Consider the following 25796-nt stretch of genomic DNA (forward strand, 5'->3'; position numbering starts at 1 on the left):
CCAGAGCGTTGCTAGGGATTTTTCCAAAGGAAACCTTTATAAAACGGTCGCTAAATTGACTTTCTGATAATCTGATATGGTCAGCTGGGTTCTTTTGTATTTTATAGGAGAAAGAAAGTTTTACAGGTTTGTAACGACATGAGGGTGAGTAAATATGTTTCATTTTTTGCTGAACTATCCCTGTAAACAGCTAAATGCCTGAAACCACCAAATGTTTTCTCGTTCAGCAAACCGTGCCGCTTTGTTTACAGTATCAAGTCAATCAATACCAGAGCACCGTTATTCGAACTAATGACTATCCGAGGGGCGGGGTCATGCGCGGGGCCATTTGTTAAAAACAGAATGTAATTGGCTGAGAGCAGAGATACACGTGGGAGCGCACATATTGTCCCTCTCTCGCTTCTAATCTTGCCCGTAGTCATAACGGCGAACGGATTCACACCGAACGACTCTTGAGACCGACGAGAAGTTGACCGAAGAACTACACTTCGGCACCATGAGAACTTTCCCAAGCTTATTTGTTAGTTTCCCACTTTTTGCGGCGTGCTTTCTTGCTGTTTCAGTCTTCACTGCGAGCGGTAAGTGTTTTTGTTTTCGTCTGACGCGCTACAGAGACAGCATGGCAAATTACAAAGCAAGTTACAGTCTACGGTCATTATTTATTTGAGGTCAATTTTTTTATTGTCAAGGCACCAAAACAGCTTCTTTTCTGTATGTTGTTATTTTAGTATATAGCCTATGATATACGGGAGTAATGAATGAATGAATGATGCTTAGTGTCCATTCTTACACTATTGTAAATAAGTCTTGGCGGCTTCACGTAATGAAAAGTCCCTGTGGACATCTAGTTGATGTCTCTCTTGGACCAAAATTTACATTATTCATGTTCATACTTGCGTCTAACGCCTTTGGCTCTCTGCTTTGTCCTTTTATTGTTATACTAGTGTATACAAAACATCATGTCCTGATTTCAATCCATTACCAGTGACCTACAGTCTTTTATAGCTGCATGGCGAGATGTGGAAGAGCATTGGGCACTTATTTCATGCCTTGACAACTCATGTGTGCTAAGATTTTTGACAGCATGATTAAATTAATTTGCTCCATAAATATTTTATGTCTAAACGAATTATTTTACCTATTAGTAATTTTTATTCCCCACTGATGTTCTTCTCCGTTTTAAGAACACACTTCCCCATCTGCCGTTGAGCTTCAGGCCGTGATATGGCTCCAGTCTGTAGGTGTGGCTCACATGACCAAATCACTGAATCACTTCCCATGAATGTGGCCACTTTAATACAGTATGTTGTGGAGCCCAATGAGGCCAGGGCACTTCCTGCCACAAATGACCAGTGCAGCAGGACAGGTCTGCGCAAACTTAGGAAAAAATCATCCTCTTTCCCGCAGTGTTTCATTAGTGTAAAGTTGACTGCTTCCAGAGAGTTTCCACTGTCAAAGCGTTTTCTGTGGAGTTTTCAAATGGCTTAGTTGTCGCCTTATTGGTCTTCCTTTTTCATACTTTATGTGATTGAAATTGGCATTCTTTGATATTTTAGATGCAGTTAAACAAACAAAAAAATGAATCCAGTTTCGCCCATCTTCATGTCTTTCCAAAGCCTGTGTGATTTCCTTATTCCATGGAACTCAGAAGCAGATGTTTAGTAGGAAGTTCACACTGCTGTTTTCTATTCAAGTGAATGGTGACTAGGACAAAAATCTCCATAAAAGTGGTCCATATGGCTTGTGCACTATATTCCAACTCTTCTTAATCCATATTATAACTTTGTTTGAGGAGAAGATACAAATTTAACAGTTATACACTAATCTTCTCTGGACAGCGCTCAAAATGTATTGACATTCAAACTTGCATATTAAAATGTGGCACACCTGGTTTGATGTAAAAAATGCCAATTAATACTAACGTATCTAGTAACAGATCACAAAGCACATATTCATATTGCATTAATGAGATTTTCAGTGAAGAATGACTTTGATATCTGTCTGTTCCTCACACAAAGCTACATATGGACTTAAAAGGCTCGGAATATAGTCATATGGACTACTTTTATGACACTTTTAGGTGCGTTTTGGTGCTTGACGGCTGCTGGTCACTATTCACTGGCAAATGTATGCAAAAGAACAGGGTCAGCAACATCATGCCTAACGGAAGGATGTTTCTTCTGTTTTTGACGGAAGAAAGAAATCATACAGGTTTGGAATGTCACGAAAAATGTTCATTTTTGAGTGAACTATCCCTTTAAATGTTGAGAATTGTTTGTCTCGCTTATCGGATTGAGAAGGTAAACAGCTTTGGATGGAAGTTGCACTCTCAAGCTGATCTAAGATCAACACTCATCCATCAAAATCTTCCCCTCATTAGTAAAAACTGCTTAATATCAGCAAATAAGGATTTTATCAATGCAAAAAAAAAAACACAGGTCAGCTGACGGAGAGTACTCTAATTATAGCAACCACACAGCCTCCTGCTTTTCACTCGCTCTCTTTTGCACGAATGTGTTTGCAAGTCGTTCAAAAGCTGCCGTGTGGCTCGTGCCATCTGGCAGCGGGGTCTTCCCCTCCGGGAATGGGCTCATTTGTCCTGACGACTCTAGTTCTAATAGCAGTCCAATGAGGGCTGATTCTCCTGTGATTAATTTTCAATAAGCCCTAATCAATGTTTCATTCATAGGCAGCGCAACATGGCATTTCTCATATGATTTCGCTCCATCTTGGTCTCATGCTCCATTTTCCAATCTGCTGCATTGAATTTTTAAAATCACTTATTCCAACACTTCTCAAGCAACTTTTGTCACCAGAATTGGAACAAATAAGCTTTGCTGCTTGCATGATAAAGGTCTATTTTGTGTCTTTGGCTTGAGTGTAAAACGTCAAAATATTATGCATTTGCATTATCGCATTTCCAAGTAGGATTAATATAAGCCTATTTGCGTTGCCTTGCTTAGAGAATGGCTGTTTTCTGTGTACGTCAGAGTGTATTTTTAGACTTGGTGGGATATTTTTAAGAACAGATTGCTGTGGTGTTCTGGAGAAATGCCTTTAGATTATAGAAATCTCACCTGGAGATGCAAGCTCACTGAAAGTTTACTTTAAAACAACAACAAAAAAGAACAGGATGTTTCTTGTGTGCACACCATATCTTTATGGGTCATTTGCTTGGTCATTTAAGAGGTGCAAGCTGAATGCCTCAGTGCATTGATCTGTTCTGGGAGTTTATGGGATTCAGTGACGTAGGAACACAATGTTTGGAACACCAAGTTCCCCAGGCCTGTGTTAAGGCATCTTAAATGATGTGTGAATGAGCACATAGCTGAAAACACATTGAATTGTAACGCGCACCATTAATGTGGAGTTTTCCTTTAGCGTAAAGTGTGAACCCATAAGCCATAAAGTAAGTTCTAAGGCGGTCTTAAAAGGTAAAGTAACACTTTAGGCATCTAAATATATACATGAAGGTTGTAAAACTTAGGCTTCTAAATATACATGAAGGTATGAAGACATGAACACAAATCAGCACCTATAGACACCTATTTTTAACAACTAAAAAGGATCTGTTACTTTACTTGGATGTTGTAGGGATATTTCAATTCTTACAGGAGCATTGTTTATTTATTTATTAATTCTTTAACTTTTCATTATATATTGTCCACTTATAATGTTGGTGCTGTTATTACGAGTGCATAAACTATAGTTGTTTTGTTGCAGCTGCTGTGTCTTTTAGATGCCCACTTCACATTTGATTAACTTTTACTGAAATATGCCGCTAAAACAGTTCTTTATAATGTGTAAATAGGGGTCAGTCTTAAATGATCATGGATTTTGGAAGTTGGAACTATCAAAAGTTGGGATGTACAATATGTTGGGATGCACACATTGGTACCATATCAGCTATTTGAAAATGTTTTTTTTGTTTTAAATATATTTATTTATTTGTTTTATAATGTATCTGTATCTGTCAATATTGGAGATTTAATTCTGCATGCTCATTTCCCCTATATTTTTTTTATTTGAGAAATTATTACCTTTACCATCATGTAATGCTCACTTGAAGTTAAACTTTAAAAACACTACTGTTGAACTGTTAAAGGGATAGTTCATCATTTACTCTCCCTCAGGTTTTTCCAAACCTGTATGAATTTCTTTCTTCTGCTGAGCACAGAAGATGATATTTTGAAGAATATGGGTAATCAAACCATGGACCCCATTGACTTTCATAGTATGGAAAAAAAATACTATGGAAGTCAATGTTTGGCTACCAACATTCTTCAAAATATCATCTTCTGTGTTCAGTGGAACAAAGAAATTCATACAGGTTTGGAACAATTTGAGGGAGAGTAAATTATGACAGTATTTTCATTTTTGGGGGAACTATCCCCTTAAATGAAAATCCAGTTTTCATACTGTACATTAGGCCTATATACAATTTCAGTTTACAGTGTATTTCGAATACAAAATATATATATAAAAAATTGTCAGCCATTTATCTACATAAGTTTTGAGTTGTTAAAGTTACAGAATTTTTTTTCATAGTACAATAATTTGTTCCCCATAAACACCATTTAAGATTTTACAAGAAGTCACTAAAGTACCAGTATCAAGTAATACCAGAAGAAAGATTTTTGCCACCAAATTAGCTGGTGTGAGACTCATGCATTTGAGTGCACTTGTAAGCTTGCTTTTCCCTTTGTTTTATGAATCCACTAGAATCAAACTGGGGATTCAGCATAGTTGTGGTATTGCATTTGCATGCACTCACATGCACATGTGCAGTGTTTTGGTTGTCCTCCAGTCTGTTGTTTTTGTTTTGCACCTGTACCTAATACGACAGTCAAGGGTTCTTTTGTTGGCCAAGTGTGCGTGATCCGCTCAGCAGATTGTAGCTGAATGACTCCTCATGCCGATGACTCATTTCTAAAGCCCTTCCCTACTTTTAAACATTATCAGTAACTGTATAATGGTTGTGTTTGTAAGATTGCAGATCAGGTCATGCTGCTTTTTTGAAATGACTGAAGTTACGTCCCAGATACTTGAAATGAGAGAGTGAGTGGTTTTTTGGTTTTGAATGGTTCTTATATTTACAGTTTTCAACTGTTCATTTTGGTTCTTTTAGTTAGTGTTTTTCTGGCAAACCATAACCATAATAGTCGCACATCAAATGTGTTATTGGACAGTTTACTTCAAGTTGTTCCAAAATTTAAAGCTGAAATGTGTTATTTCTGTCTCACCAAACTGAATTGCAAAAATATTGTTTTGTAACCGGCCAGCCATCGGTTACGACCTTTCGTGCCCCAAAGTCATTCTAAAATTTTCATTTTGGGGTGGAATATCCTTTTAAGCCTGCACACTTTCAGTATCAGGGCAGTCAAAATGATGTTGTTTTTGTTATTATTATTTTTGACCATATTGGGACTAGGTCAATAGCAACATAGCATGTTGGTTATTACTCATTTTCTGAGCTGGCTCGGCACTGCCCTGCTTGTTTTTTCAGGGGCACAGTTGCCTGGCCAAACTCCATTGCTTCATGGCTCATTTGTGAGAGAGCAGCGAACACTCCCACAATTGCCTGCCTATACACGTTTAACTCGGAAAAAGACCATGTGATATACTATAGTGCCTATCTATCCAAAAGCCTGTGGGAATAATCCGCTCTCACTTCCATTTCAGAGCTTTTGCTGATCAAAAGGCCAGCTCAGCTGATGAGACGCTGATCAGATGTTTCACTTCATCAAACAGCTTTGCAGTCAGCTGATGTGTTCAGTTCTGTCTATTGGCCTTCCAGAACGTATTAGGCCGACATTGAGTTCTCTGACAGTTAAACCAGGTATAGCTGGTGTGAGAAGAGATGATGCATCATGATGTGTCCTGACATTTACTGTTATCCACCCTGTTTAGTTTTTTTATACATATAATCTCAGGCATAGTTTAAAGGAACACTGTAAACCCAGATTTTGTTTCTAATTAAACTTACGAGTGATCATTACTTATTATTTTATGTTTAGTAAAAACCTGCTATCATTACTAAACAACATTAGTTGTTTGTAGTTGTACTATTTAACTGAAAGATTCATTGCACTAATCAGGTTTAGCAGAGATACCTTGGTATGTTTAGTTTCATAAGGAAGGGGAGGGGCCAAATCAAAAACCTGCCTGGTCACGTGAAAAGACCCGCGTCTAACGTGCGTCCAAGGGGCTCTACACCTGGCGGGACGAGTACTGAGAATTGTATTGAGTATTGAGAAGCAGACGGTATTGAGAATTAACAGAGGTTTAGATGTTGATGAATTATTGTTTAATTTGTAGTCACCATAATGGTGATAAGTGTTGGCTTTAGTTGGGCTCTTGCCCTTGACAATTGAACATTAGATTTTCTCTGGCTGCTTTATAACTGTGTGTTTAAAAGGCACAATTGTTATAGCAAAAAAGCCAAGAGTATAGTGATCCAGTGTCTATGACTGCATATTGATGTAGTCATCTATAAAGATTATAAGTCATCAGCACCTCATTTCATCTGTTTAATCTCTTATTATCTGGGTCTTTCCATATGATTGATATGAATGTTAATACCACTCAACATGTTTAGTTTCAGCTTGTGTAAAAAGTTAGGATTCCATGTTAATATAACTCAACATGTTTAGTTTCAGCTTGTGTAAAAACTAAAGTGGTATAGCAGGGCAACGGGTTCCCACGCGATTTGCGAGTAAAGTCAACTAATTCGGGTTAAGAGTGAATGGTTACACTCAACCTAATGTTGTTCTAAAGCTGCATGCTTTTATTTAACTATAGGTGATAAAAAGAGATAGTTAAGGTGGAAGACGTGGAAGCAGACAATATAAAAAGTACATAAGGGGAATCCAGCAACACTTGTGGTAAGGGGAACTTTTAATAATTTTTTTTTTTTTTTTCCAGAATTTACCAAAAGGCGATAGGCAGGATGTTTATGCTGCTCTTTTCCATAAAATGAAAGTGATGGCTATAGAGGACTAGTGTCAATAAATTACAATAATCATTAATTCAAATAAAATTATTACATTATATTTAATGGCAACTTTAAAATACACATTTACTTGTATTGTATGGAAAAGAGCAGCTTGGACATTTTGCTAAAGGTCTTGTGTTCCACAGAAGAAAGAAAATCACATGGGTTTGGAACAACATGAGGGTGAAAAAATCCTGGCACAATTTTCATTTTGGTTACTTATCTTGTTAGAGGTAAGAGTTTGCCCACAATGTGCCCGTGTCTTGTCAGCACCTCGAAAAGCGGGCAAAGACATTCCATGCAGATGATCAGCAACAGTTTCTGTTCAGAGTTTCCATTTCTCTGGAAACACAAGCAGAACTGTGACTAGCTATGAATTGTGTTTAAAGTTATTAATCTGCAATGAATTACTTTCACTTCTCTACTTCCCCTGTCAATTTCGTCGTAACCGTTCGGCAAGAGCAACTTGTTGACTCTGTGAAACTTTTAGGCTATCCATAGACCGTTTCTGTTCCCAATGGAGTTCTCTGTGCTAATCAGTGATGGATGGGTTTATTTGAGTTCTAAACAGTTTGTTCCAGGAAGATTATATCAAAGATATTAGGCAATTCCAAATTTCTTTCCAGCATTAAAATTGGTTTCTTTGAGAAGAGCAAAGGGGAATTGTGCTTTCAACCTTCTGGTATAACGTGAAAAGGAGGATGCATTCCATTCCAAAGATAAACATAGCAATCGTTTGGATAAGAAGGTTTCTGTTCGTGCAGGCCAGGGCTTTATCCTTATCCCAGAAGCTCTAACCCTGAGCATGAAGGCCGGTGCCTTTTGTCACAATTAGAGAAGATTGTTGGCCAAATGATGTCTTGGCGCGAAAAAAGTTCACACGGTTGACTCCTGCGGTGGAGGTGCTTTAAACATGTGCTAATTATCCTTTTGAGTGCTGTTCACCTCGAATAAACTCTGCTGAGTGTCTCCGTTGTGGTATTTTGGATGGGCGCCAGGAGAGGACACAACGATGCGCAGGAAGTCTCTCAGTGAGGTGTCATTTACAGAGTTGTGGGAAGCCAACACAGACTGTGGAAAGTTGTAACTTGGCAAATTCAAGGCTTATATATGTCTGGCTAAAACTAACCTTTAAATATAGTAACAGCTCCAGAGTTGGATGAATATATATATATATTGCATTGTATTTATTACGTATTTATTTATTTGCATTTAGAAGTTTAGGATTTAGGACTTTCTTTATTCAATAACGCATTTTATTTTCTTCTTCTTCTAAACTTCCATGTGCATTTTACTCATCTTGAGTTTTTTTGTAAGATTTTGTCAATAATGAATGTAAAATCAAATCCACTGTCTTTGTCTTTTCTCAGCTGACTACTGTGAAGTAAATGTGTGTTTGAACGGAGGAACCTGTGTGACGGGTGCGGGAAAAGATCCCTTTATCTGCATTTGTAATGATGGCTTCACTGGACACACCTGCAACGAGACAGAGATTGGTAACAATCTAATCTATTATTTATATTTATGTGGGGAAAAACTGTTTAGTTAAGAAGCTATACTGTGTGTGCAAAGGTTACTTGTATCCATTTCAGCTGAGGCAGATCTTTTCTCACACGACCTTTGCTCTCAGGGCCCTGCAACCCTAACCCCTGTAAAAACGATGGTGTCTGTGAGATCATCGCCAACTCCCGCCGAGGAGACGTCTTCAGCGAATACGTCTGCAAGTGTTCAATAGGCTTCGATGGAATCCACTGCCAGAACAGTGAGTCGCTTCTATTCAAACTGTTTGATCTTTTTCATTACAAGCGTGTTGGTGGTTATCAGGTGTCACCAGTGAGAATTATGACAAACTTGATTGTTGTGAAATAAAATGTACATGAGGACAGAGATCACATTTGTATCCAAATGGTAATTGACAAAGGAGAACCCAAATGGCAAATTGTACCTATAAACTGCCTAAATCATCTGGATTCAGTCAGATTTACTGAATAGAATTGCCAATAGTGTAGAAATGTCACACAAGTCACTTTCAATTCAAGCAACTTTCTATTGGTCAACATGGTGAATTTGTGTGTAGTTGTTCGAAATGGATTCCTATTGAAATGACTTCGAGACTGGATTTCACCCATAAAATTTTGCTGAGCAAAGAGTAAATGTGACCATACCTTTACAGTGAATAAGATGCTCCGATATTATTTTGCTTTAGAAAAGCCAAGTAAATAATAGGATTATAGTACATTTTTTGTGTTCAACTTTGTCTTCGATCTGAAACCTACGCTTTAGCTGTATCTATAAACAGTTTGAATGTTGAATACTAGTTGACACATTTATGTTCACGTAAATTTTATTTAGCTTTTTTTAACTTTGACTGGTCATGGCTCTGATGTGAAGAAAATTTTGATACTGTATTGCAGGAAGTTTTTATTAGAAGTTATAATTTTTTTGCATAGCAAGGCGATTGCATCACATGCAGCTGTTCTCTTCACAAATGTGTGACTAATTATTTCACCAAGTACCGTGGTCTGTCAATCCCAAAAGCTCTCTGGATGTAATGAGGGCAGATGGTCGAATTTCCGCTATGTTAACAGATGCAAGTGTTAAGACAGCCTCTGCTTCAGTCTCTGCTGTCGTCTGCCGTTGGCTGATGGGCGAACAGTCCTACAGCCCTCAGCACAAAACAACACAACAAACAGCCAAGTCATGACTGCGTCTCACATTTTAGACAAATAACATAAGCATGATCCTAAATTGCAACACGATTGTTATCGAATCAACAGGACATGCATTTACAACCAATTTTACTTCCATAGTTGGCCTTATTTCTAAGTGAAAGAGGATATTCAGTGAAAAATAAAGGAACTAAAAATAAATAAATAAATGGGGTGGGTTTAAAAATAAGGGGGCTTGGTGATGTCATGCATAAAGTACGTTTAAAGACAAACATTTGACTCTGGAATAATTTGAACTGAAGAATAGTCAGAGTCAAATCAGAAACATGTTCAAGCAGTTCGCAATCAAGGAATACTGCACATTTATTTATTTAATAAGCAATTGCTTATCTCATGTTGATGAATTATGACAGCGTTTAGTTTTTGGTTTTACTTTGTAATATATTGCATGTTGCAAGAGTAGCCTACACATTTTAACCCTCATCTTTTTGAATGAGCAGCTGGAAGTAGTAAAGCATAGATATTTAAAAAATAAGAGTCTCAGTGTATCTCTGCTTATTTATAATTAAAAGTTTCTCAATACATATACAATCTTTTTTTGATGAATATTGATATTTTGGTTACACAGTCAATTGAATCTGCCATTTAATTCAATGTAAACTCTTGTAGCTTCTCTCTGGGCTGGCGCGTCATAAATAGGAAAGGCTAAGAACGTTATTTAACACATTTAATATAGAGATTTTTCTTGTATCAGAACAATAAAACAAGTTTATTGCCATTCTTTAAGCATATTATTATCAGCAAAATCTAGTATCGTTCAACCTCTAATTCGAATGATACGTTAAATAAACCAATTTCAATACATATGTTGAATAAAACGTCTTGAGTATTTGAGTAAAAGAATCTGAGATGCATGATTTATTTTTTAATGGGTTTGTTCTGTATGGATATATGGCATTCATTTTATCTGTGCAGGTCTTAAAAAATCCCTGTGTTAAGAAACTATATTGGGTCAGTTTTGGTCAACTGTTATTCTCCCATTTTCGCAGATTTGACAAGTAAACATTGTTTTGTGTGTAAGGAATTAATCAGTGAGAAGAGAAAAAGATAAGCCAGAAATCCTCACATAATTGAATGTTGCTTTTCCACGCTATACATTTAGGACAGCATGGATTATTTAGTTCACCACAGAGACTCTCTCACATTCTTTCTGATTATGGTGGATATTATGGCTTCGGTGCAGGGTTTTGATGTTTTGACTGGGTTTAGTACAGCATGCGGGCTCATCTTTAGAGTGCTGCTGGAATGTGGCTAGATTAGAAAGACGATGACATTGAATTGACTGTTTAAAAGCTTCTTAATCCCTCAGGGAGACGTCCAAGGCATGCTTGGATGATGGCGAAGATTGTGGAGTACGCAAACTCGTACACTGCATAGTTTAGTTTAGTGGCAAACAAATTAAAATATGACTGTAGCCTTGCACACCCACACTGTCGCACACTGGCCCTGTTGCTGGGGTAAAATGCAAGTGGAGGAGGCAAAGTAAATGAAGTCCGCACACATCCTCGGCTCTCAGCTGGCAGAAATGTTTCACTGACAGCATGAAATTGGTCTGAAAGCCCTGCAGGAGGCCATGAAATCTGTGTCAAAAGCTTTTATGCAGTGGAGCACTGGTCACATTAGCTGTGGTGATTGAAATAGAAACCCGCTGTAGGGTTTAAATGTAGAGTCAGTGCCTCTTTTGTGTGTCTGCAAGTAAGTCGAAAGAGTTAACGAGACCTCAATTCTTGCATCTGAAGCTAGCTAGCCTTTTTGCCATTACTGTGTAATTTCCCTATTTTCCACTGAATAAGAGCTTGATTTCTCACTCAAATTTCCCCACCTCTAATTGCTGTATTTTTCTCAACTAGTGTCTCTGTTTTCTTTTTTTTCCTCACTAGTCTTTTTTTGCCAGTGCAGTCAAGGGATTTTAATGGCTGTTTAGAGCTTGAGCGTAAAGCATTCTTCTCAAACTGTGGTCCACAGCAGTGTTATTTTAGCATTATTTATATACTACTATATTTATTAATATTTTTAATTATATTCTATCTTTGTATATTATATCTGTATATTTTCAGTTTTCATTTAAATTTGTTTAAATTTGGTATTTAAATAAAAAAATAATTTAAATATTCATATTTATTTGATTTCAGCTTTATTTCAATTAATGAAAACATTTTTTTAATAGTTTTATAGTTAAATTTTAGTTAACAATTACAACACTGGTCCACAGACCATGGCTGATGAAAAATGCATAACATTATCTCATCAATGTTTTTGTTGTTTCACTTAACTGACTGTACTTATGGGTCTTAAAATTCTTAGTTAGAGGTTATATAAGCATAATGGTGCTGCAATCTTTATGAACCGTTGTTCAAAAAACACAAGAAAAAAAAGTGGAAAATGTTTATACACTCTTTTTGTTCATAGACTCAATGTGTAGCTACTGTATTGTAGGGAGGCCATTTCAAGACAAGATTACTGAATCAGCAAGTCATAAAAGCTTTCTTTTGTTCCTTCCCAGCGTGCTTCAGTCTTTTCTCTTGGATGCCCCAATTTCACTGTCACACATGGAAGTAGAGACCTGCTGACTTTGCATTTTATTGATTTGGATGATGTGGCAACTGATATAAGATTGCATTTCACATTATGTAGCTAGATATTGATGTTCTCAGAGTAATACAATACACTACTGTGTTAAATGGCTTCTCTGTTCAGTGCTTCAATAGCATTAGAATAGGAATAACGGTTTGCATTTTGCAGTTTTATTAGTTTCCAGGCCTGAAGAAGGAACTTGAACTAAAAGGGTCTCAAATCTTAATGCTAGTATTTGGTCCAGTGCTAAATCCCATCTTAGTTGGCAACCCTGTAGTTATCAGCAGGCTAAATATTAAAAGCCACAAATTAGCTTCATAGCGAGTTCATAATGATGCAGTTAGTGTTCCGTAGTTGACATGAAATGCTTTAGGAAAGATGACTTCCAAAAGCATTGCTAATTAGCTTGTTAGACAGCTAGACAGCTAGACACCTCTCTCGGAAAGGTCCGAGAGTCTCCCTCATATTGATAGAATTACATACAATATCCCGGAAATCGAGCGAGCCAGAGAGAAAGCCTCTTTCCACCTGTTATTAAGATGCGTTTTATGGTGAACCGATCACAAGTGGTCAGCCATTGGTCAGATGCATTACCGTTACATCTGGTGTTATCACGCGTTTCAAATGCGACTTTTGTGACCACTTGCAGATTTAGTCATTTTCTCTCAGAAATGAGTTTTTGCAGGGTGTGATGTCTAGCATTTGGGTAGTTGACGTGAAATACTTTTACAAAGCTGACGTTCTATGTTAAAAAAAAAAAAAAAAAACTTTTTTGCTTTTTAATCACATCACATAATTAGTGCTTGAAACAAATGCAAATTTGATCAACATTCTAAGTCAGTGCAACAAGTCGACTGTGACTGCTCTTTACACCTATAAGGGAAGTGTCGCTCGCTGACCTCTGGAGGTTTGGAAGTGTTTCAGTATGTCTGAGCACTGCATTGGCACTGAGCGCTGTGACCGGTTGCACTCAGTCACGCTCCATCTGCACACGCCAGATAATCCCCCTGAATTCCTTCAGTTTTGCTGGAATGTTCTATTGTTTTTTTTTTTTTGATTGGTGCCATTTTACATCTGAAATCCTTAACTGTTTTTTTCCCCTCCACAACATATACTGAAGACCATTATACACCATTGCACTGAGTCATCATGTTGACCGTTTAATCATTCCGAAACATGTTGGCGATTTGACGTAGCCCTGTTGGTCATAAGTGGATTAGGAACTTCAATAGGTCTGCTGTCAGATGGTATATCCTCTTACTGAACGACTGCAAAGATCCAGTTGTGCTATGATTATGTTGTGTCATATATGTGGGTTTTCTTTATGTGCTCTCAATTCAGGTCACAGAACATATTAACTTTAAAACCTTATGACAAGAGTTCTTGTCCTTGATTTAATACCTACCTCCTGGACACCTGCTGTTAACCGAATGGCACAAATACCTCTAACCGGATGAGCAAACGGTTCTTGGAACAGCAATTTTTCAAGACTGTATACATTAAGAAAAATCCATGTTCTTCACAGCTGTCAAAACCAAATAGTTCAGCTGGAATTATGAATGCGATGCACATGTTCTCGTACTGAGTACTAAGTTGGTACTGTATAGCTAAACAAACTCTACAATAAAATGAGAAATATTCTATTTGGAAAAATGAATTCCACAAAAACAATCTAAACGCATACATGCATAACTATATATATATATATATATATATATATATATATACAGTGCAATGCATAAGTGAATACACCCATGCTAAAGTTGACTAAAAAGAGGAATAAAAAATCATATTTTGGAAATTGAACTTAATGCCTTAATTTAAAAAATTAGGAAAAATCCAACCTTTAAGGACACCAATTTTCTTTGTGAATGAATAATGTATCGTAAATAAATAAATGTTCTTCCTTAAAATACATGGTGCATAAGTGAGTACACCCCTATGTTAAATTCCCATAGAGGCAGGCAGATTTTTATTTTTAAGTATTTTTTAAATTTATTTTTTAGGATACTATGCATCCTGATAAAGTTCCCTTGGCCTTTGGAATTAAAATAGCCCCACATCATCACATAGCCTTCACCATACCTAGAGATTGGCATGGGGTACTTTCCATAAGATCATCTCTCAATGCAAATCAAACTAGCTTTTAGGCTAACTGAAATAAAACCATGCCAATCTCTAGGTATGGTGAAGGCAATGTGATGATGTGGGGCTATTTTAATTCCAAAGGCCAAGGGAACTTTATCAGGATGCATAGTATCCTAAAAAAATAAAATAAATAAATACTTAAAAATAAAAATCTGCCTGCCTCTATGGGAATTTAACATAGGGGTGTACTCACTTATGCACCATGTATTTTAAGGAAGAACATTTATTTATTTACGATACATTATTCATTCACAAAGAAAATTGGTGTCCTTAAAGGTTGGATTTTTCCTCATTTTTTAAATTAAGGCATTAAGTTCAATTTCCAAAATATGATTTTTTATTCCTCTATTTAGTCAACTTTAGCATGGGTGTATTCACTTATGCATTGCACTGTATATTATAATACATATATTTGTGTTTTGTTTTGTATATTGTTGTATATCATTTAAAACCTGAACAAATGCATTTTTGTTTGCAAAATTGCATTTTTTTTGCTTGGAAAAAACTTTCTTTAAAATAAATGGCACTTGGTTTGATTTTATGTAATTCAGTGATATACATTTTTATGTGTGGCTTACATTTCTAGATCATTTTCAGGTCCACTACATTGTCCTTTTTTTTCAGATGAGATGTTTTTTAGATGTTTTTTTGTTGTATTTTAACAGCTTTAATTAGTGTTTTATTTGGTGGCTCATGTTTGCATAAAGTAAACCATTAGGTCACAAAAATAAATGTGTCTTATTAAAAGCAGGGAATCAGAACCCCCCAAAAAACTGTTTAAAAATGTGGACAATAAATTTACAAAATGAGTGACTAATGACTTTTCTATGGTCTGAACTTAATAGGCAGACATTTTTGCAGAATAAATATGTATATTAGATAAAATTATCTTTTGAAACAATGTTTTTTTAGATAATATATTTTATTTACCTCAGACCATGTAGAAGTTGCATGTAGTTATTAGTGAGCGCCACCTAGAGGTCACAAAGCTTTGTTTTTTGATAACTTTAGGCTTTTCCAGACCAGTTTTGATTAGCTTTACAGAAACCTTATGATTCCTGCAGATGTGAACGACTGTGCCGGCCAGCCCTGTCAGAACGGAGGCGTCTGTCGAGATCTTGATGGCGATTTCACCTGTAAATGTCCCTCACCCTATGTGGGAAAGCACTGCACATTGCGTAAGTAGGACACTGCCAGCACACACATGTCCGGCTCTTGGACGCAAACTGTTTTTCACTTTATTTCCTCCACATATTTGGCTTTTCAGTTGGTAACTAAATTCAGCACACAATGTCTGTGTCTCTCCCCTGTGAATGTGGTCATCACACTGTTTATCCATCTGTCTGTCGCCCAGTAAGCCTGTTTGTCTCCTGAGTGCTTGAATGTCCGCTAATATCTGGCTCTGGTTCCCAGGATGCATCTCTCTGCTGGGAATGGAAGGAGGAGGCATCGCAGAGTCTCAGATCTCCGCCTCCTCTGTGTATTACGGCATTCTGGGACTGCAGCGCTGGGGACCCGAGCTGGCCCGACTGAATAACAAGGGACTTGTTAATGCTTGGACCTCTGCGACACATGACAAGAACCCCTGGATAGAGGTAAACTAGTATGTTCAGTTTGGACCCAAAATATGATCTATATTTACCCAAAATTTACCCATTTAATCACTTATTTTAGATCAACCTACAGAGGAAAATGCGTTTCACTGGCATCATTACCCAGGGTGCCAGTCGCATGGGCACATCCGAGTTCATCAAAGCCTTCAAGGTGGCGTCCAGTTTGGATGGGCGAACCTACACCATGTACAGACCCGAGGGCCAAAGCAAAGACATGGTGATGATTCAGTCATTTTATTTCATTTTACTTTTTGTTCGGTTTGGGCTTTGAGCTTTTAATTGGTGTTTATTCAACTATGGGCACTTTTGGTCAGTTGTAGTTGTTGAAAAATGTGAAATATGTGAAAACTAATGTTTTTCTGAACATTCAAGCATGAACACCTATTTTAGTAGACCCCAAAAACAAAATCAAGACTTTAAAAAAGGGCGTAATAGGTCCCCTTTAAACATGTAATAATAATTAATAAAAAATAATAATACAAAGATTACAAGTCTGGGTCCTGGACAAGGGTAAACAATAGGATTAATACATAATAGGCATTTGAACATAACAAATTGTTATTCCTGGAACATAACAGTGGCCAAATATATTCACTCAATTAGTATTCATCAAGTTTTTCATAACCTGTAACTATATTTGAATCTCTGAGTAACTAATAAATGTATACATTTCTGTTCTCCAGATCTTTGTTGGTAATATTGACAACGATGGGACAAAGACCAATTTGTTTGAGCCTCCAATCATAGCTCAGTACATACGAATCGTTCCTGTTGTGTGTCGTAAAGCCTGTACTCTGAGACTGGAGCTGGTGGGCTGTGAACTCAACGGTAAAGTCCCAGCAATATTTTTGCATGTTTATACATTCTTATGAATAGATTTATGGGAGCCAAAAGACAAAACAACTCCATTAGAATATGGTAATTCTGCTGCGGTTTTATGGAAGAAAAAGTGAGTAAGCAGCATCACAATTTGCACTATTTCCTGCTCCTCTTCGTTTGTGGTGAAGTCGAGGACCGCAGTCTATTGGCTGAAGGAACAAAGTCACATCTCTCCAAACTGGGACTCTAGCCAGTAAATGTTCTGAGCATAAAACTCTCAGATTTTGACTTATTTAGCACATGTGACACAATTTTGAGCTGCTTATAGTGATGATGAATCACACTGGTTAATTTGTGTGGTATGTGCTTAGTACATTTCGTTCTTGTTTTCTGCCAATGTTTAAGAAAGATGAAGTCTTTTCATAATGTATTTATTTTAATTTATATTATATTATTATATTTTAATTTATATATTGACCATTTATTTTATTTTATATATTATATTATATTATATTATATTATATTATATTATATTATATTATATTATATTCATGTTTTGGCCAATAAATTAATTACATTTACATTAGTAACAACTTTACATTAAATTAACATTATAAATTGGTAAATTAATTTATTATAAATTGTTTAATTTATTATAAAAAAATATAATAAACAACACATTTTGCAATAAGAATAAAATAATTTAAAATATGTATACATTTTAATACATTAATAAATTATATATTATATAATCAATTATTAAATTAATTATAACTTTTTAATGGTCGATATTACAATTATTATTATAAAATTATGTATAATATTAAATGTACTTTTACACTAATATACTATATTATTTATGTCTAAATGCATGAAAAAATGCATCCCTACATGAAAGTCTAATTTATAATCGTTGAAATGGTGCAAATGTCTGTTTTATTCACAGTATTGCCCACTTCACTGTTCCATCTGTGTCTCTCAGGCTGTCCATCACAGCTGCATGCATGCTTCACACACTGCCGGCTCTCGCCCGCATTAGAGGATGACACGGGAGTGGATTTTCACTCCTGTCCCGTCCCACTCCCATAGAAAGAAATCTTGTCCCGTCCCACTCCCAGACCAAAGTTTAAAAAATAATCCCATCCCATCAAGGGATGGGAAAATTAACTCCCAGTCCCATCCCGCTCCTGTTTAAACTGACTCCCGCTCCTGTACCGCTCCCATATATTTTTTTCTTCAATTAGTGTTTAGTTAATACATACAGGGGTGCAAACACATGTATGGTCAAAAAAGAGAGAGGTAATCGAAGCCCTCGTCCCACGGCAAATATCCAGATACTACATTGCCACCATCCCCAACCCACCCCTATAGGCACATAGAGTCAAATGAAATTTAGAAAAACTATCTTGCACTTCTTCTTGCTTTACTGCTACTTCCTGAAAACAATTTCACCTGATGATTTGAATAGCTCTTTTTGTAAAGAATGAATTATTCTAGGATGATTGGGGTAATTGTGTAGGGTAGGCCTAGTGCATCTGCATAGAAACTAATAAACATAATACAAATATAAATACAATAAAACACAAATACACGTATACACAATAAAACAGAAATAAAGCAGTGCTTTATGTTTTTCAGGTAAATTAACTGTATTAAATATTAATACAGTTTATCTTTTGACAAAACATGATTTTTCTCTTTCTCTTTTGTTGTTTCATTAACTTTGGTGACACAAACAGCTGCAGGTATATTGGGTGCTGTCCCTAAGACGAATGCACGTATCTAATACCGGTAATGACACGCATCCGTTTTATTTTGACTGCGTTTACGGGGAAACTCGTTGAGACGGACACTAGCTTATTTTGTCGTGCACATGTCTGTTCAAACACAAATAGATAAGACAGAAAAGGGAATTCGGTGTTCACGAACTTCACGTGCTGTCTGCGACTGCGTGGCTCTGTGCGCCGACAGACCATCTACATTTGGATGTTAAACATAATATATATAGCCTGATACAGCAAAGACAACGTCGGCAGAATATTTCGTTCTGTAGGCCTATTGACAGGGGCAATATTTGAAAATCGATAATTAGGCCTATTTTTTAAATTGCAATTATATATGCATTTGTCAAAACCGAGAGACTTTCAAGCATCAAAATGTAATTTATTAATATGTATTTGCGCCTTCAATTTTGTCTGAAAACTTCCAACACTCTTGCGTGTCGCGTGAAAAATAGGCGTCGGTTGCGGTTCTATTTCTAGCACGCGGTTTCGGCGCGGCTCGAGAAGTGTGTGTGTCACGCAGCAGGCATTGTGCTCTAACACAAGCTCTAACCAGTTAACATGAGAGCCGACATAAAAACGGACACTCCACGCCACGCAGAGAGAAATGTGATGCAGTGGCATATCCAGAGTGAGACAGAAACACTATAGTGGTTCACGCTTGCGCACATACTGCTGGTTTGGCGCGCAGTGTTCTGATTCGCTTATTTCCTATTTACTTGTTGGTGGACGCAATCCAGAATTACTGTTGGTTAAATTATAATCAGTTTTCAGTTATTTTTTAATTGCGTTACATTGTAGGCGTATTAAAAGGAAACTAAATGGTGCATTTACTTTTTTCTTTTTTTGTCATCTTTGCTATTGGTTAATTCCCGCTCCCGTCTGCTCCCGTTAACCATTTATCCTGTACCGTCCAAATCCCGTGATTAATAGCAAAGATGACTCCCATCCTGCAGGAATCCCACGGGAATCCCGTGACCCGTGGGATTCCCGAAAAAATGTCAGCCTCTAGCCCGCATGCGCTTCTCACACACACACACACACACACACACACACACACACACACACACATCCCATCACACACAGCATTTTGCCACTCACCTGCATGAAACTTGCTCTCGATCCACTCTGAGCTGATGTGGTTTGTGCCGCTTGTGCTGACACGCTTCCCATCCATCTCTCTGCCACTTCTTGTCCCCGCCCCCTCCCTCTTTCTGTTGTCTCACTTCACAGTGTATTTGAACACGACAGGTTGCTCCGAGCCGCTAGGTATCAAGTCACGGATGATCGAAGACAGGCAGCTGACGGCTTCCAGCTCTTTCCGCACCTGGGGGATCGAGTCGTTCACCTGGCACCCACATTACGCTCGCCTGGACAAGCAGGGCAAGACCAACGCCTGGACAGCAGCCACCAATGACCGCTCAGAGTGGCTGCAGGTGAGATGACAGGCTTGTAAGGCTGCAGTGGTCTCAAACTCAATTCCTGGAGGGCCACAGCTCTGCACAGTTTAGCTCCAACCAGCTCCAACTCACACCTGCAAGGAAGTTTCTAGTAATCCTGAAGACTTGATTAGCTGGATCAGGTGTGTTTGATTAGGGTTGAAGCAAAACTGTGCAGAGCTGTGGCCCTCCAGGAATTGAGTTTGAGATCACTGCTGTAAAGGGACAGAATAACGTCAAATATTTACAGCCATGTGTAATATCTGGAGTAATATTTATGCCTTTAGCTGAATTTTGTAATTAACAAGAAAAAAAAAGGGGCGATTCGAAAAAGTGTCTTCTGCTCATCAAGTTTCAAGTTTGTTTTTATTTATATAGCACTTTTATGTCCATGATCCTGACCAAAGTACTGAACGAAACATAAGATAAAGAGACACACATTCATGATAGAAGCTCACAATGAATTAAAAAGCTTTTTAAGAAAGTTTTAAGAGAAGATTTAAAAACTGTGCCGATCTGATGTAATCCGGAAGGATGTCCTACAGCCTAGGGCCGGCAATAGCAAAGGCTCAAGTCTGATCAAGACTGCGTTTATTTGATCAGAAAACACAGTACACACATTGATATTGTGATATTTTATTATAATTTAAAGTAACTGTTTTCTATTTTAATGTGTTTGAAAATGTAATTTATTCCTGTGATGGTAAAGCTGAATTTTCAGCATCATTACTCCAGTCTTCAGTGTCACACGATCCTTCAGAAATCATTCTAATATGCTGATTTGGTGCACAAGTAACATTTCTTATTATGTTTCAACTTGATATTTTTTTGTGTGGAAATTGTGATACATTTAAATTAGGAATAGGAATTTCAAAACCATTTATTTGAAATAGAAAATATTACCTATGTCTTTACTGTCACTTTTGATTAATTTAATGGGTCCTTGATAAATAAATATATGAATACCTTTTAAAAAAAAATCTTACTGGCACTAAACGGTATACATACGGTCATATACGGTGTATATATCACTCCGATGTTTTATTAAGTGGGAGTATTACCTGGATACTGTCCATGTTGAGCTTGAGTGTCTTCCCTTCTATTAATGTCTGGCACCATTTAAATGTTTGCATAGGAAATTAATTCATTCTTAATCGTTGCTTTGGGATCTTTGCACATTCACACATCGGATAACCTTTCTTAGGCTGAACGCAATTGGATCGCACCAATTTTTGATCTTGAAATTGAAAGCATTGTCCTGGGAGGCCATCATTTACACACCAATCCTCTCTTACAATTACACAATTACCAGGAGGCCAATAATGAATCTCTCATAGCGTGAATGATTATAACTAAATGCCGGTTTTTGACGTAAGACCACATGCTGAGTTTTTCTTATCTGTCTGTTTTAAGGTGGATCTGCTCAGAATAAAGCACATCACAGGGATCATCACGCAAGGGGCCAAAGACTTTGGCAATGTGCAGTTTGTGTCCGCCTATAAAGTAGCTCACAGTGATGACGGCAAGTACTGGACCATACTCAAAGACAACAAGACAAAAACAGATCAGGTTAGTTTCTAAAAAAGATTTAATGCCTCAATTTAAGTCAACATGAAATCACTGACGCTGGTAGGTCACATCATAGTGACAACATGGGGGATGTAGTACGTTCATATTACATTCATACTACACACAATCATACAATAGAACATACTTTTTAGCACTCACAAAGTAAGTTTAGCACTCAAGAGAGTATGCGATTTTGGACACAGCCTATGTTACCTACCTTCTTTTGGATAAAGTCCCTTTCCACACATTAAAAGTTTCACTCAGAACACAAATGGGTTGCAAATGTTGTTTCATGTTGATTTAAAATAATTTTTGTTTTCATGTATTTAGTGTCTGTGATAGGTGACTAAAACTATTCAAAATTGTTTCCGTTAAATGAAATAAAGCTGAAGATATTATACTGTATGAAAAACTTAACTTAAAGTTAAAAATTAAACAAAAATGATAAATGTTGCCTTTGCACCTAAATGAAATAAAATAAGTAAAATTTGACGTACTAAAATTATTAAAAGTAAAACTGAAATAAAAATAAATTAAAGCTAAATAGAAGTGTTTTTTTAATGATTAAAATGACAAAAGCACATAACAAAATGACTAAACTTCAAATTTAAAATGAAAACTGAAAATATAAAAATAAAAGCTAATTCATTATTTTTTTAATACTATAATAGTATATAACTAATACTAAAATAACACTGGCTGTGATGTTTATGTGTTCAACATTGGTCTACTTGTAGGATCTGTGAAGTTCAAAAACACAGATGCATTTTGATAAAAAAATCACATTTAAAAATGAAAAAAAAAAAAAATCGAAACCTGTATGACTGACTTTCTACTATGGAACACAAGATATTTTGACATTTTTTTCCTCATATAATGAAAATGAATGGTGACCAATATGTTGTTTGAACCCCAATGACTTCAATAGCTGGACTAAAAAAAGTTGAAACATTCTTCAAAATATCATCTTTTGAGTCCTACAGGTTTGGAACGACATGATAGTAGAATTTTCATTGAACAGATTCCAAACTTCCCCCACATCTTTTCAACCGTCATCTTGAGTAGATTTTACTCTTTTTTCCCTATCCATCTGTCATGTCCTTGTCTCACCCCATCTTTCTTTTCTTCTGCTTCACCTGCAGATTTTCCCTGGCAACAGTGACAACAACGTGCACAAAAAGAACGTGTTCGAGCCCTCCTTCTTCGCGCGATTCGTCCGCGTCCTGCCGTGGGCGTGGCATGAACGCATCACCCTGCGAATGGAGCTGCTGGGCTGCGATGAGTAGAACTCCTCCTTCTGCCTCTCCGTCTCTCTCTCTCTCTCTCTCTCCTTCTCCTCTTTTATACTTCCCTCCATTCCTTTTTCCTTCAACCACACCTGCACTGCCTCACTCTTAGCAACAGAGGGCACCATCACCACACGACTCTGCACTGCGAGGGGACTGACGTCACGGCGGCCGGCAGAAAACCAAGCTCAAACCCACAGTGTGAAGCGTTTAGCATTAAATGTTTTCTACTAACGCGAGTCTGACTGCAGTGGCCCTTTGAAGATGAAGTCAATGCTAATTTATATTAATGTTTATTTGCCCTAGATTAGGAAATTAGACATTAGGAAATTGCTTACTAACCGAAGTAGAGAATGACAACCAATTGGAAAGAAGTAATACTGTACATACCAAATGAGTCATAATTTATTTATTTTCACATGAATCGGTGTGTTAGTTTGGTTGTGAATGCAGTCAAGCTGTTTATCCTATGAAGTAGTTTAAATTTAGCAAATGACGAATCACAAAATGTTGTTGTGCTCTGCGCTAATTTGTATAATGATAGTTGCCATTTGATCATGTTTCTTCTTTTAAAACAATATTTGCTTTAAATCAACTAAATTTTTTTAAGACTAATGCATTTGTTTAATCCTCATCACACCTAAATATGAAATGTGACAGTCAATCATCTATTATTATTATTTGATCAGTTTTGTTGTAAATTTGATGCCTTGGCCAGAGCTGCCACGGATCTCAGGTGCAGTTGAATCAATTGCAGTGTGCTACTGAATTTTTATTTGTTATTTGATTCCAACATAAATCTGAAATAAACCTTTTTTTTTGTACAAAAAAAGTACTTTTAAAAACCAAAGTGGTCTCATTTTTGCAAATGTGTAATCGGTTTTGTTTTTTACAGTATAAGCTTTGACGTAAACCGTCACTAGCTTGGTCGCATAATAAGATGCGGGGACGGGTGCGAATCTAATTTAGAATAATTTCTACGGTGGCACTGAATCTCTGATATGACCGTCCAATCTACATAATGTTTTCAAAATGATGCATTGTGACCCACCCCCCTCCCCCCCAACCCTTCCACTCGAATAAATTTACAATTTTGGGCTCGTGCAATATGATATAAGTATTAATATGAATTAATATTAATGGAGCTTTAAATATGGGCAGTATTTCTCTGAGATATTTTCTGAGAACAATTGAAGTGGTATTCAAGGTAACAAACACTGAAGTATATTCTAATAATCCAGCATGATTTCTGCATCTAGGCTGCATGCTTTTTCTTTCTTTTGGACTCTGTACCGATGTTAGCATTTGATTTTTCTCAGAAAGTTGACACATTGATTCAGTGTGCTCTTTCAATGATGCTTAAAAAAGAAGAAATGTTTTAATGCCTCATACTGTAGCACTTCTTGTGTTCAGATTGTTTAGACTAGATGCATTTCCTTAGTATATCTTGAAATATTTTCTTCATGTTTTCAACTGTAGAAAGAAATAAAGAATATAAATATATACTTATGGCTTTTGAAACATGTTGTGTCTTGTTATGAATTCTCCGTAGCATGCTGTTATATATTAAACAATGTTTAATTATATAAGATCATTAATAATATGATATATATGACAAATAATTAATACAATTATTTTAACAATACATTTAATATTTTATTTGATCGTTTAAGAAAATGATTTGAGGATTTTATTGCATTATGTGTTTTGATGATTGACTGGGGACATACTAATAGCTGCTCTATAGAGGCTAAAAGCAGGAAGGCAGGAGAGAATCAAGTGATAGTCTAAAGAATGGCAGGAAAACAGCAGCACCCGATGGGCAAAGCCAGGAAGGATTCTTTTCTGGAAAAACAAAGCTATTTTGGATGAGGTATTGTGGCAAATATTTTGTCAGGAGCAAACTTTCTTTGCTTTCTAATAACATCTCTACAAAGGAAATCTCGCCTTGACCGCCTCATTGCTTGACAGGTTTATGAGGGGTTTTAAATTGGGTCAACATTTTTTAAATTCACCCTCAATGTCAAAATCATCAGCATAAACACAAGTATTACTAGAGTTTCACTGGAAGCTTGTTTGATGGAAACTGCCAAAATAAATTAAAAACCCACAAAACTGTGTGGCTGAATTCCTTTCATTCACATGCATATAGTCATTCGGCAAGAACAAGAAAGACGCTTGGAAGCATGTGCATGTATTGTTCAAGGCCTCTCAACGCAATTATTCATAAGGATCAAAACCCCTAAGAAATTCCCTTTTAAAGAAAACAATTAATCTAAACAGATACAGTATGCTACTGATTCTACACAATGCCTATCATTTGTGTCCCTCATGTAAAAAACAACAACACTATTGTTAAAAGAAAGAAAGAAATGAATGCTTATATTCAGCAAGGACATTGACAATATAATATTAAAAAAGATTTATATTCCAAATAGATGTATAAAAAATATATTTTTAGAATTTATTAGAATGATTTTCACAATGTAATTATTAACATTTCAAAACTTAATTTGTCTGATGTAGTGTTTTAAATCCTAAACATCTTGTTTTTCTAATAAAATGAAGTAAGTTTTTCTCTGGCAGGCTGTAGTAACTAAGACTGACAAGTGCGTCAGGAGAATCTAAAACATTTACATCCAGCCATTTTGAACCTATTCATTTTGGGCAAACAATTAGAGTACAATGTCCTTCCCGAAGATAGCTGCCAAATTCATGCTTCTGTGAAGCCCACAGCTATTCAAAGGCTCTTTGGCGTTCCTTGCCTTAGGCGAGGGCTTTCATCTTGGTTGTGGGACTAATTGACGGGGGATCTTCAAATGCGTCGCTAATGTTCTGAGCATC

At 36.6% G+C, this 25796-nt stretch overlaps 1 protein-coding gene across 2 annotated transcripts; it reads left to right on the forward strand.

The window, feature by feature from the left end:
* The first annotated feature begins 360 nt into the window (after positions 1 to 360).
* Positions 361 to 24470, forward strand: mfge8b (milk fat globule EGF and factor V/VIII domain containing b). 2 transcript variants are annotated; one of them, XM_084396651.1, is made up of 10 exons: positions 361 to 578; positions 8365 to 8490; positions 8625 to 8756; positions 15510 to 15623; positions 15859 to 16040; positions 16120 to 16275; positions 16742 to 16886; positions 19892 to 20094; positions 21511 to 21666; positions 22809 to 24470. In XM_084396651.1, the coding sequence occupies exons 1-10, from the start codon at positions 497 to 499 to the stop codon at positions 22950 to 22952; spliced, it is 1440 nt and encodes a 479-aa protein (XP_084252777.1). In that variant the 5' UTR covers positions 361 to 496; the 3' UTR covers positions 22953 to 24470. The 2 variants fall into 2 exon arrangements, with proteins under 2 accessions (XP_084252777.1, XP_084252778.1); XM_084396652.1 differs by having other exon boundaries at positions 19910 to 20094; positions 22809 to 24431.
* Positions 24471 to 25796: the final 1326 nt, after the last annotated feature.

Source organism: Rutilus rutilus, assembly GCF_951802725.1.
Source record: "Rutilus rutilus genome assembly, chromosome: 23".
Lineage (NCBI taxonomy): Eukaryota > Metazoa > Chordata > Actinopteri > Cypriniformes > Leuciscidae > Rutilus > Rutilus rutilus.